This window comes from Nannobrachium achirus (genome assembly GCF_963921795.1).
Source record: "Nannobrachium achirus genome assembly, chromosome: 16".
NCBI lineage: Eukaryota > Metazoa > Chordata > Actinopteri > Myctophiformes > Myctophidae > Nannobrachium > Nannobrachium achirus.
In genome coordinates, this window is record NC_137823.1 from 39,202,354 (window position 1) to 39,215,969 (window position 13,616).

Here is a 13,616-nt window from a genome sequence, read left to right on the forward strand (position 1 = left end):
TTTTGGAAATAGCAGATCTACAAGCTCCGCATTATAACGCATTGTGAGCTTGTAGATTGGCTATTTTCAAATGGCCGAAATCATCTGAAGTAGTTAATGTAGGCTTATGTTTTGTAATAATAAACATCTTCATCTTCAAAGTAGCTAGTCACTAAAGTTTTCAAATAAATGTAGTGGAGTAGGCCTAAAAGTAGCAACAATATTTGGATCCAAGTTGTAGTGGAGTACGGAGTAGAAGTAAAAAATTGGAAATACTCAAATAAGGTATACGTAAAATCTACTTTTTACTTTCCACCACTGCTTATTGTTGTTTTTGTTATAGTATTATTATTATTAGTAGGCTAATGAAGAGGAAATAATGTATGGGCTAATCAGTCATGAATATACCAACATAAAACTCTATGGAATTATGTGCAAATCCATCATCATCATCATCATCATCATCATCATCAGAAGTGGTGGAAAAAGTATAACAATTTTGACTTAAGTAAAAGCATCAATACTGCAATGTAGAATCAAAGTAAAAGTACAGCATTCAATATGTACTTGAGTAAAAGTACAACAGTATTGGTATCAAAATGTACTTGATGTAGAATGTATAAATTGTTGAAAGATCTTTTGAAAAAAGATGATGCGACACATTGTAATCTTCTAGATCGGCTATTTTCAAATGACCGAAATGTATCAAGGTTTGGATTGGTTAATGTATGTTTTGTAATATAATCTAAAATCTACAACAAATTAACCAGTAACTAAATAGCCTAATTGTAGAGGCATAAAAGTACAATATTTTCCTCTGAGATGTTGTGGAGTAGAAGTGAAAGTACTGAAAACTGGTAATACTCCAGCAAAGTAAAAAAAAATAAAGAAAACTCAAAATTGTACTTAAGTACAGTACATGTAAATGTTACTTTACACCACTGATGATCATCAGTACCAACTTTGTTGGTCTTCCAGTAAAGTATAATTTGTAACGTGATCCTGTTTTTGTAATACTGCCTTTAAGGAAGGGGTCTTCAAGGTCAAGGACCCCTTAGCTGAGAGAGAGAGATGAAGCAGAGACAGCCACTACCTAGTGCAGGGGTTCCCAAACTTTTTTTGTCTCAGGGCACCCCATAAATATTATTATCGCAAGGCGTTGTGTGCTTGTAGATCGGCTGTTTTCACTAGCTGTTTTCAATACTTGTAGTCAGGGAATTTTAATAAAACCTTGGGAATAAATTCCTTACCAAACAATTTCTTCACCAATGTGTTCATAAAGGTGTCTAGTTACTCCCAAAAAATATGCTTTAGGTGGGATGTGAGGGGTCTAACTAGGTGTTTTTAATTATTCTGAATCCATTGCAAGCATTTGTTTAGCAGGAAAAACATTCATTGGGCCAAAAACAGATGCAAAAAAACGATGGTTTAGTGATGAGTCATGTTGTATGGGGTCCATTTTTGGCCCAAGGAATGTTTTTCATGCAAAACAAATGCTTCCAATGGATTCAGAATAATTAAAAACACATAGTTAGACCCCTCACATCCCACTTAAAGCATATTTTTGGGAGTGATTTTTTCCCCCCTTATAGTACAGTGTATAGTAAGTGAATGAGACCCAGAATTACCCTTGCTGTCAAACATTTTGCTAGGGATGTTGAATTTCAATCTTTGTTAGATATGTTACTAGACACCTTTACGAACACATTGGTGAAGAAATTGTTTGGTAAGGAATTTATTCCCAGATTTGACAGGTATTCTGCTAATTTTCCCTGACTATTGGTAAACTTGACCTTTGGCTCTGCACTTGGTCTGCTCTTGTTTTTCCCTCCCTCTACACCAAACCACTTTGCTGAAAATGGACGATCTACAAGCTAGCACGAGGCGTTGTGAGTTTGTAGATCTGCTATATATTTTTGCTTAAAGAGTAGACTCGCAGTTTAGTATGAGAAACGGCACATCATATATCCGCCCGGCCGGCCGTGTACGCTTTTTTACGGTCTATGGGTTTGCCGCTCTGATGTCAGGGGAACCACACTAACAGAATCCCTTATATGCCCACATGGAGCTCCCTGATGTCATCAATATTAAGCCCATATCTAACAGGACTTCATATGGGAATGCCCATGTATTGAGCCCATATCTGTGTGGCTGGTTCTACAGACAGGGATCTCTATATATGGGCATAACATGGATTGTATGTATGATGTCAGAAGCAGACATCATAGGACTTTCACTTAACGAATAACTGAGCTAGCATGTTTGGGGTCTCACAGCATATCTCCATATACAGTACATGGATCTCCATATATGGGTACCAGGGGTCTCCATATATGGGTAACTGGTCGTATATACATCACTGGCCAGATAGCCAAGACATGACGCGACCTCACCCTTTAGGGCCAGGTCGCTTGTCGCCCTTGGGCGTCTTTCTGGTTGTAATGTAAAAATAATATATCCTATCACACAAAGATTTAGCGCCCCCTGTAGTAACTCTGAGGACCCCCTAGTGGTCCCTGACCCCCTGTTGAAGACCCCTGCTTTTGGGACTATGGATGTAAATTTGCATCTTTGCTAATTGTTTACATTGTTTATACATTCTTATTCATGGGTTGCATTTGTAGTCCTATGGCATTGTTGAGGACCAACACAGGTGTTCTGATTGGCTTAGAACACTAATTCTGTGTCAGTCAGACACCTTAGAAACAACTGTGATGGTCCTCAACAAGCAGGCCATTTAGGACTACACATGCAACCCATGAATAAGAATATATAAAGTAAACAATTAGCAAAGATGCCAATTTACATCCATATAGTCCCAAAAGCAGGGGTCTTCAACAGGGGGTCAGGGACCACTAGGGGGTCCTCAGAGTTACTACAGGGGTAGCCTCGCTTAGCCAGGCTTACTCATCTGCAAAGAGAAAAGCCTGGTGACAATATGAGGCAGAGACAGTTCTAGGAGGTGGGTCTGAAGTTGTCTTTTTCACAGTGCAGTGTTCCTGCAAACGTATTCCCCGCTGGAAAAAAAACTGGTCTCCTGCTCCGTCGGTTGCGCTCCCAATAAACAATATACAAACAAAAACATTGATTCGGGCGATGTTATACCTATTAAATTCCCCAGCGAAAAAACAAAAACATATTGCAGCTCTTGCCGCTGACATTCCAGAGTTTTGACGAACAACATCTCACTTTTTCATGGAAGCTATTCCTCACAAAAACATAAGTAAAATGCCTGTACTATTTCTTTTGGTGATCATTAGAATGTCTAGAACATGTACATATGTTATTATTGTGAAAAATATCCCCCATATGTAAATTACAGCATGATTTATGATTTATGGCTATAAAACCTTACAAAAACATTTCTTTGAAAAAAACATTACATTTTCCTCTGATTAGGACTCCTACAACACCATCTGATTTTTTTCAATTTTTTATTTCAAGTATTTCTATATTTGGGCCTTAGAGGGTTAAACAGACCTGCACCGCTTGACGTAACTTCCGTTAAACACAGCATTGCCGCTAGAAATCTTGGAACCAACCGGAAGACATTGGCCAGGGTGCTACAGAGGGGGAGCTAAATCTTTGTGTGATTGATAGAATATATTATTGAGCGGTGCAAACCGCTCCTATAAGTGGCTGTGCGTGTCTCCGTAGCCTTTTTCCTCAGCGTTTTGCCATAGTAAAATGCGTGTGCGTAGCATCATGTTTGTCTAGTGATGTCATATGTCGTATGTCTGTAGCCTTTTTCCTCAGCGTTTTGCCATAGCAAAATCTGTGTGTGTAGCATAGCCTGTACATCCTAGACTTAAATCCTAGTCTGAAGATGTTATGCAAGCACGACCACCGCTCACTTCACATTGGGTGTGATTTTTATTTTTACATTACAATAACTACTTGAACCCTAGCATCCCTACTCTTTAAGCAAAAATACATAGCAGATCTACAAGCTCACAACGTTCACAATGTTCATCAATGTGATCATTTTCTTACTGATTAATCTATCTATTAGTTTTTCGATGAATTAAATAATTGAAAATCCTTTTTTAAATGCATTTATATCAATGAATCTATGAACCACTTATACTTATACACATACACTTTTCACCTAAATTGATTATTATTGACATGCCCAAAATAGGGATCGATAATCAATTATTATTGTTTTAAATTATTTATCATCAATTAAAAAAAAATATATAGGCAATAATTCTCAAGCCTTTTTGTGTCAAGGACCACCAAATTTGTATATATTTGGCCTTGGACCCCCCCCCCCCCCCCATCTGAAAATGTTCCCCAGAAGAAAAGATTTGTCAAGGACCCCTGGGGGTCCCCGGACCCCACTTTGAGAACCACTGCATTAAGGTGCTTTGGCCCTATCAAACAAACAAATAAATTAAACGTAGTAAATAAAGGTTAATGTCAGTGCATTGGGTTAGAACACGCTGGGGGCTGTGGGACCAATCAATGCTCATATATCCCACATGCTGAATAGGCAGCCTTTTGTTGCCTTCTTTCATAATTAAACCGAACACATTGGCTATAACTGAAGGGTTTTTGTTGTTGCTAAAATAAGTTGTCCCTACATGTGAAAAATGGTGAAGTTCTCTGAAATAATTGTTGTAGCAACGTGAAAACAAAGCGGTTTTGAAAGAATAGTAGGTCACTGTACTCACTGCATATCCTGAGGTGATAAAACGATTACACTTGTACAATATGAAGACACACACCTTTGTTTTACTATACTCGTGAGAACGTCAACACTTTTACAGTTTTAACCCTAACCCTAATGCCTAAAAATAGCCAATCTACAAGCTCACAACACATCGCACTGCGTAACTTTGTGAGCTTTTAGATCGGCTATTTTCGGTGCACGCATGACACAGGTGTGCATCTAATAACACCTACCCTAACTGCTAAGCGAAACCTACGAATGCTTAATGCTATTAACCATAACCCCAACCTGAATCTTATCCTAATTTGAGCATACATCCTGTTTTTGAGCGGTGCAACTGGAAGGAGCTAAGCTCCAACATCTGTCTTTGTCCAGGCTCTGAAGCATGGCCTACATCTGGCCTACATCTTGATCTTGGCACATAGCGCTCAAAGTTTGTTGTACGCCCAGGCACAATGGCCAAGCTTCGCGGGACACTTAATGAAATCAACTCATAGCACCGCTCACTTCACACTACGTGTGATTTCTTTTAACCATTCAACAACAATTTATCTTGTGTGGACCAGGAAAATTGTCCTCACAAATGTCTCTTTCTTGAATTCTACATACATACTGTACAATATACTTGTAGGGACATTTGGCCCTCACAAGTATAGCAATACAAGTATGCACGCACGCACGCACATGGACAGGACACGCGCACACACGCGCACGCACACACACACACACACACACACACTCTCATCATGGGCATTTTGATACTGTCTTCAAATGCGCTTTGTTTGTTTGTCTTCAACAGATGCTGTCGGTGAAAGCATTAAGGACTAACCGCTGATGGGCTGCTCATCACTGTTTACTCTCTGATGTTCAAAGGAACAGACTGCTTTTGGGATTCCAAGCAGCATGTCATGGTCAGCCATATAGGACCAAGTAACACATTCTTATGAAGACCGAGGCTGAGGCACCGAGTACAATCAACTGAAAATAGTCAAAGCACCTTAATATTGAGATCATATTAAGGTGAATTGACTCTTCGCCATTCAAGATGCATGGCCACAGGAGTCCAGTGACTTATTGCTAACAGACAAACACGCCAATAAAAGGATGTCCCGAAACCTCCGCAGTTCAACAGCACGTCCCAGGCTGAACCTTCGATAGTGGCCTGTTGGGAATAATCGTCAGTTTTTTGGATGTTACGCGTTGGACGCATTTCGCAGGAAGGGACACTAAAGCCAAACAGCTTAACCACTAGCCTATACAGTGGAATCCCCCCCTTTGGCCAAGGGGAGATATTAGGCTTTTAGGTCTTCAGGAAAAAGGCTCTGAGCCACTCTATATTGCTATACACTCACCCCATCACCCTTTGACCTCCACCACCCCAACCGGGTAACCTGATGATCTTGGTCACAGCACCACATACGCCCGGGTTTCGAACACCAGGTCTCCTGCGATTAAAGGGGACGCTAAAGCCAAAGATCGTATCCACTACAGCTTGAAAGGGGAATCTCCCTTTGTGGCCTCGGGGTGAAAGATATTAGGCCTTTTTTTGCTCTTCAGGCAGAGGCTCTAGTCTGAGCCACTTCGCTAGTGCACAGAATACGTTAACGATCTAAAATCCATTTAAATGATAGTTGATTTTAGATGTGTTTTAGGTTATTATACTTTTAGATAGACAGTTGTGTTTTTTAGATTTTAAGTTTTATATTGCAATCAGAAAAGTAATTAAGTGCTTTTAATCGGCACCTCTCTTTTTAAACCTGTGATCATGCAGAGAGCTGAATAAACATATCCATAAACAATACATAAACATAGACGACAAGCAGCGACCGAGCCAAAGATGGCGGCCTGCAACAGCTCGCCTCCCCCCACGCCGCTGCCCCGGCCCTCTTTCCCCGTGCCGCAGAACCCCGCCCCCCCGGCGCCGCCCACCCCCTCGCCGTCGCCCAGCCCCCCCACCACCGCCCCCTCCACTGCCATGGCGCTCTACAGCCGGCTGTCCAACGGCAGCCACGGTGGCGGCGGTGCCGCGGCGCCCAGTCCCACCGGCTCCTCCCGGGGGTCCCTGTTCCACGGGGTCTCCTTCCTGCTCCAGATCGGCCTGACCCGGGAGGCGGTGAGCCTGGACCCCAGTGACCTCTCCCTCTCGGCGGTGAAAGAGCTTGTTTGTTCCATCGTGGATCAGAAGGTAAAAAAAAAACTCATTTTTGTCTTTTGTGTGTGCGTGTGTCTTCATGTGTGTGTGTGTGTGTGTGTGTGTGTGTGTGTGTGTGTGTGTGTGTGTGTGTGTGTGTGTGTGTTTGTGTATTTGGATGCCGTCTCTCAGCCTCAATTACTGTGGACAGTGATGCCATTCACTGCATGGAATATTGTTGTGAAATATTGGGTAGGGAATCTAGGGATGCCACAATGAAAGTATGACATCTTACAAAATTATTGAGATTTTAACGATTGAATTGTGTTTTTGGCACTGGGCATTGGGAACATATAAAGTACACATTTAACAAAGCCTACATTTCTTTTTAGGCTTTTGAAATTGTACAGGACAGGATAGGTGGGCACTAGGGACATTGTGGAATCAGCCTCAGGTCTTAAAGGGTTAATTTATGAAAATGCACAAGTTAGAATATGGAGATAAGAGTGTCTATTTAGGCACCTGAGTTCTATACTGTACTAAATCGTACAACGTCAGTGGCGTCAGTTCAGAAAAAGCTATGGTATGGCAACATGAGCTAAGGTTTTTAAAAACTTTTCCCAGTTTCTATGGTTTCTTGGGCTGGATATGGCAGCCTGGAACGGTTGTTCAAGTAAACTTGACATGTTAGTAAACGTGCCTCAATCAACAATAATGAATTGCACCTGTGTGCAGCTGGGAATATACCATTTTGTCAAGTGACAATTTTGTTACATTTTGCATTTGTAGTTATTATTTTACTGTAATTTAACAACATAATAACCAGAACAGATAGACCAAGAGACATTCATGGATTTATATTTAAAAGTAACTTTTATTTTCCCCCCTGGACCCAGGGTATGGCAGCTGCATACCACTGCCATACCCAAATGACGCCCCTGTACAACGTATTGTGACAATAGGCAACCTACCAAGTGTGCGTGAGCTTGTAGAGCGGCTATTTTGGATACATTTTATGTTTAATTTCTTTTTTCTTTCAGCTATAATGACATGCCCCCCAAAAATAAAATTAAATGTAAAAGTTGTTATATTATAGAAAAATTAAATTACAGTTTTCAAAGAAGACTCAAGTATTGCAGGTTGTTAAAAAGGATATATATCATCATCATCACTGTCATGAGTTGACAAGAAGGCGTTTTGTGTGAAATCTAGAACTGAGAGCAGGTTGTGGGTTTGATTCCCAAACACAGAAGACGTGTGTGGCTGCTGTACCAGTTGTGGTTGTTTTGTAACGTGTGTTATCTGGCGCATCGCCTCCTGTTTTTCTGTGCATGTGCATGTACAGTGCTTTGGCACCTGCGTGTTGTTGTGCGCACCATCGGCGTTGCCGGATTTTGCGAGAGAAATAAGCAACCAGGTCTGTGAAAACAAGCCCAAAAAGAAGCGACGACTAATCATATACTGTACACATCGGCTATTTGAAAATAGCAGATCTACAAGCTTACAAACGTGTTGAGATGTGACATGAAAAAAAGTTAAACATTTCAAATAAGTTTAAAACATTTTAACAGCACAAATCTGGTACGGTGGTCCCCCTGGCACAAAATGTTTTCAGATGGTGGTACGCGGACAATTATATGTTAATAATTTGGGGGTCCTTGACATGAAAATGTTTGAGAACCACTGGTTTAAACAACATTAGGAAATATGAAAGTCCAAATAAGCAACTACACTTTAGAAACTAGCCCCAAGACAGGGTTCCCACGGTCATGAAATTCCTGGAAATATTTTGAAATTAGAAAAATATTCTTCCAGTACTGGAAAAGTTTTGGAATTGATCAAGGGTCCTGGAAGGTCCTGGAAAAAATAGCTATGCATTGTCTTTGGTTATTGATTTTGTTAATACCTCTGAAATGACAAATTAAACATTGGCCAAATTGTCAAATATTAGAGGCAGAAATTGTGAAAATAGCAGATCTACATGCTCACAACGCCTCGCAACGCAAGCCGTTGTGAGCATGTAGATCGGCTATTTTCACAATAGAACCGTGTTATACAAAATTCCTCAACTTAGTGCTCGTCAGGGTGCCGGGGTCCCCAGTTAAAATATGATTATTTCTGAGGTCACGGCCTGAAAAGGTTGAGAACCACTGGCATACACTACCTGTCTTTAGGCATTGCGTATAGGAGTAAGCGACTTGTTATTGAGCGGAATTATTGTTATAATATAGTCTTGGAAATTGGGTTAAATATTCTGGAAAAGTTTTGGAAAAGTTTTGGAAATTCATTGGTAAAAAATGTGTGGGAACCCTGCAAGAAACCTGGTGACTTTACAGCAAAACAAGCCCAAAATCGCTTATAGCATGCGAACGTGGCAACCCTGCACACCATGTGCTTTGTCCCATGCAGGCAGTCAGTTCCATGCACGTTTGCAACGACTTTGCAGAGCTTGGAGATGCAGATCAGAAACCAAAGGTGTTGTTGCATTGAACAATAACTTACAAGCTCTCACAGTTTGTCCCGTTGCAACGCCTTGTGAGCCTGTAGATCTGGAGAGATCGAAGAGATTTGTTACAGAGGGGGGAAAAAGGAGGGGGGGGGGGGAAGGATAGACCCCTGGGGGACCCCGCCGGTCAACAAAGTATATAGATAGGGTGGTTAAAGCTTATTTTTTTCTGTCTTGGATGTTTTCTCGGACTGTGGTTCTCAACCTGTGGGCCAGTGTGGGGTCCCCAGATGACAGTGAAGTTACACATCCATACTATAATTAGAGAGGTCAGTCAGTAGGTCAGTCAGTCAGTAGGTCAGTCAGTCAGTAAATGCATTTCCACCTTTATCTCTTCAGCAACTGATCCCAAATTTCACATGGCATTGGCCATTAGCATTATACAGACGGTGACGGAGCCCGATTTCCATTTTTCACAAATTCAAGCTATTTATTAGCGTTTCTTTACCACTTCTGTTCAACACTACACCCTGTTGTCAGGGTTACGGTCCGTTCCTCCAGGCCATGGGATCTGTAGCCCCACACACACACACCAATCTCACAGTTAGGAATGTTGCAGTGTCTCGCCCTCTCTCTCTCTCTCTCTCTCTCTCTCTCTCTCTCTCTCTCTCTCTCTCTCTCTCTCTCTCTCTCTCTCTCTCTCTCTCTTATATATGTGGTTTGCCTGCATGCACGGGTCACTAATGCACCGGGTGCATTTGATGTGTGTCTTATCTTCCGACGGTTATGGCAAAATTATGTAGAGCAAGCGCATACATCCCCATACTTCTATTCACCTAATTTAGCTGTTAAATTATTTGTATCCATCAAAAAATATACACTCCTCCATGGGTTGCTCCTTACATTATGATGCTCCCACATATTCTCACGCACGCACCAGTTAGTTACTTTCTCCATAACCCACACTCTGCACATATATTGGAGCACATATCTTCAAACGGGTAAGGTCTAGTTTATTTTATTTTAAGTCCTCCTTAAAGGAGTAGTTCACCCCCAAAATGATTTTTTTTCCTATCGATTACTCATGCCATGGAGACTTGAGTTCAATAATATTTTTTTGTGTTTGTCGCATTCCGAAGACAACAATTTTACCATGGTAAATTTTCCCCCATTGATTCGGGTCCCCATCCGGAATCAATGGGGGTGCATTTATTGTAATCTAATTAAAGCCTTAGGAATGCAACAACTACAAAAAATATATTATTGAACTCAAGTCTCCATGGCTTTAGTAATCAATAGAAAAAAGGTCATTTTGGGGGTGAACTACTCCTTTAATACCTAAAAAGAAAAGAAAGAAAAGAAAAAATAAGAAAAAAGGCCATTACTGCATCGGAAGTAATAAACAAACTATAAAACTTTGGCCAAATCGTCAAATAATTATGTATAAGAAAGAGGTACAAGTTCACAATGCCGTGAGCTTGTATATCTGCTATTTTCACAATATTTATCTGTGGAACCGAGTCAAACTAAATTGAATGCCCCAAGTCCTACATTCCAGAGTCTAGTCTGCTACAGTGCAGAACTTCCAGAAGCAAGCCTAAATAATAAGCCAGAGACATTTTCCCGTTGCACATTTGTACTAAATACCATATTCTCAATCTCAACTCTCAATTCCCATACCAGTCGACTCAAAGGGCAAAGCTAGTAGTAGGCTAGTAATAGTTGGAAGTAGGCTGTTTGGTGTGGAGACACCTTAATACAAAATGTGTGTGTGTTGCAGTTTCTCTGTTTCTCTGGAATGCATTGAATAGGAGACTGATGGTTGTCTAATGTTTACATAGACTCTGCCCTTAAGCTGCAGGGGTCAAAGGTCATTCAATAAGACCCCTGTAGTAGCTCATACTGTACATGCACGAATAGATACTCTTGGTCAAATATTACTCGACTGCAAGTGAAAGTTGCCTCAGTCAAATCTTTACTCTCTTTAAAGCTTAGGGAGTAAGGTGTCGATAAAAATATTAGGAATATTCTATAACAATAATGATAATATAATCAATAATCATGGCTGGGGGATGTACTTGTACATGAAGCCACCTCACGCTACAGAAACAGGAGATAGGCCGTACTCCTGCCGTACAGTATATGAGCCCACATGGCTCAGCAACCATCCCAAGGCTACTTACATACCGGTACTTACTTACTTACTACAGAGAGAAAAACGTGCTATTTGACATTGTTGTGTCAGGGCCGCAGTGCCGCTGTCAGCTCTTTTCACTTCCTCCCTTTCAGCCGAGCTGTCCTTGTGTTGCTACAGTAAAACGGGAACAATGAGAGCACGACTGTCTGTCGGAGCCTTGGAAGCGTTTTGCTTAAAGACTTGCTTAAAGAAAAACGGTGTTGTGTGGTTTTTGAAGCTTAACTATGAAAAAACCCATGGTGGTTTCTTGCACTCTGCGTATTATCTCTATAATGCCTCAATAGCGTTGTTGTCAGGCAAAGACATCGTGTTTCTCCATATTTCAACTTTTTAATGTTTTTTATAACGTGTTGATGTCGCAGAAGCAGCAGTCACCAGACTCTGTGTTGCAACATGTATGGAGGATTTCTCCTATGAACCAGTAAGACTCCCTAATTATCTCCACAAATATCACAGCCTCCACCTCTCACGTCATATGGGCAGCCATAGTTACACCTGGAATGTTGAATCTCCATATATGGAGATAACCTACCCATCACACAAAGTCTGACCTCACCAGCCCATACCTGGGCATGGACGACTTATATCTCCATATACGGAGATGGCCATATATGGAGATACGATGACATCACAGAGTCCACAGCTGATGATGTGGCGTGATGTCATACAATACACAAACAAGCCCTATATAAAGGGGCAATTCTCACCAGGGAAGAGAGCATTCCCCACTAGCTGAGTATCTTAAGATGGTTGGATGTGATGATAAGCCACAAATAGGCCAAAAGTTTGTTTTACCAATTATCAAGACATACGGGCAGTTGACAGTTTGCCATTGTTACTCATTGAAGTTGAATCTCCATCTGAATCCCTTTTATGCCCATATATGGAGATCCCTGCTCTGAGTATCTGACATCACTAATCCCTTTTATGCCCATATATGGAGATCCCTGCTCTGAGTATCTGACATCACTAATCCCTTTTATGCCCATATACAGTATGGAGATCCCTAACAGAATCCATTTTATGCCCATATATGGAGATACCTGCTCTGAGTATCTGACATCACTGTGATGTCACCTGTTTATGCCTAAATATGGAGATCCCTGCTCTGAGTATCTGACATCACTGTATCTCACCTGTGATGTCACAGTGACACATCACCTCAGTATCTGTGATGTCACAGTGACACATCACCTCAGTACCACTTCATCACGTTGCAACAGTGGGCTTGCGAGCTTACAAGGCAAGGCATTTTTTATTTGCATCGCACATTTCAACAACAAGGCAATTCAATGTTCTTTACACAGAACACCAAGCCAAGGAAACACAATAACACAATAATAAAATGACATTAGGATGCAAAAAACTAAATAAGTAAACATTACAGTGCAGAAGACAAAATAAGAGAATAGTGTAACGCGGGAACAAAGTGTCACCCGGTATATTCCCCTCCGTTATAATCAGCCTATTGTGTGTGTGTGTTTGTTCAGTGTCGTGTGTTCTGATTGGGTCTCAGGCACGGAGAGACCTGTTGTATATCTGTTTAGCCCGCCTGCTCAGTTCAGTTGTGTTGTTCCCGGTTTCCAAAGAGTATATATCCTCCGTCTCTGGAACCACGGACAGACAACCAAAGACTTTATATTACAGTAACAGTGAGTTATTGACGATGTTGTTTTTTACAGCAAATTTTGATTTAGTTTTAGTCATATATTCTTTTGAATAAAATGTCATTTTAGTTTTAGTCATATTTTAGTCACCTGAAAAGTTTTAGTTTTAGTCTAATTTTAGTCAACTAAATATCATCTACAGTTGATTTAGTCTACTAAAATGTATTTTGGCAGGCCTTGATGGCATCGTAATGACTGATTTTACACTTGATTGTGTGCTGAAAATAGCAGATCTACAAGCTTGTGAGCTCGTAGATCGGCTTTTTTCAGCACGCAACACCTGAGAGCAACCAAACATAAAATGACTCTCTTCTACACTCGCCTCCACCATCAAGAAACACACCCAGTGATGGTGTCCTCGCCATAAAAACGTAGTTAGTCCACAACAATAGATTGTAAATTGGCTATTATCGGCAAAGAGATGCGTTGAAGATTTAAAACAAAAAAGAATGGGGCAAAGTATAGACCCCTGGGGGACCCCGGTTAACGACATATACATAAAGGGTTTAAGTGTTTAAAGT

The 13,616-nt window shown here is 40.9% G+C and overlaps 1 protein-coding gene across 2 annotated transcripts in view; it reads left to right on the forward strand.

Moving 5' to 3' along the window:
* Window positions 1-6,491: 6,491 nt before the first annotated feature.
* The window catches only part of LOC308300241 (serine/threonine-protein kinase D3-like), a gene marked incomplete at both ends in the record, with an annotated part of 54,965 nt that continues 47,840 nt past the window's right edge, over window positions 6,492-13,616 (forward strand). The window contains one exon of one of the 2 annotated variants that reach the window (XM_080744054.1): window positions 6,492-6,839. In XM_080744054.1, coding sequence (XP_080600180.1) covers window positions 6,492-6,839 — 348 coding nt within the window. The remainder of the gene's footprint in view (window positions 6,840-13,616) is intronic. The other variant, XM_080744055.1, reaches the window with a different exon arrangement.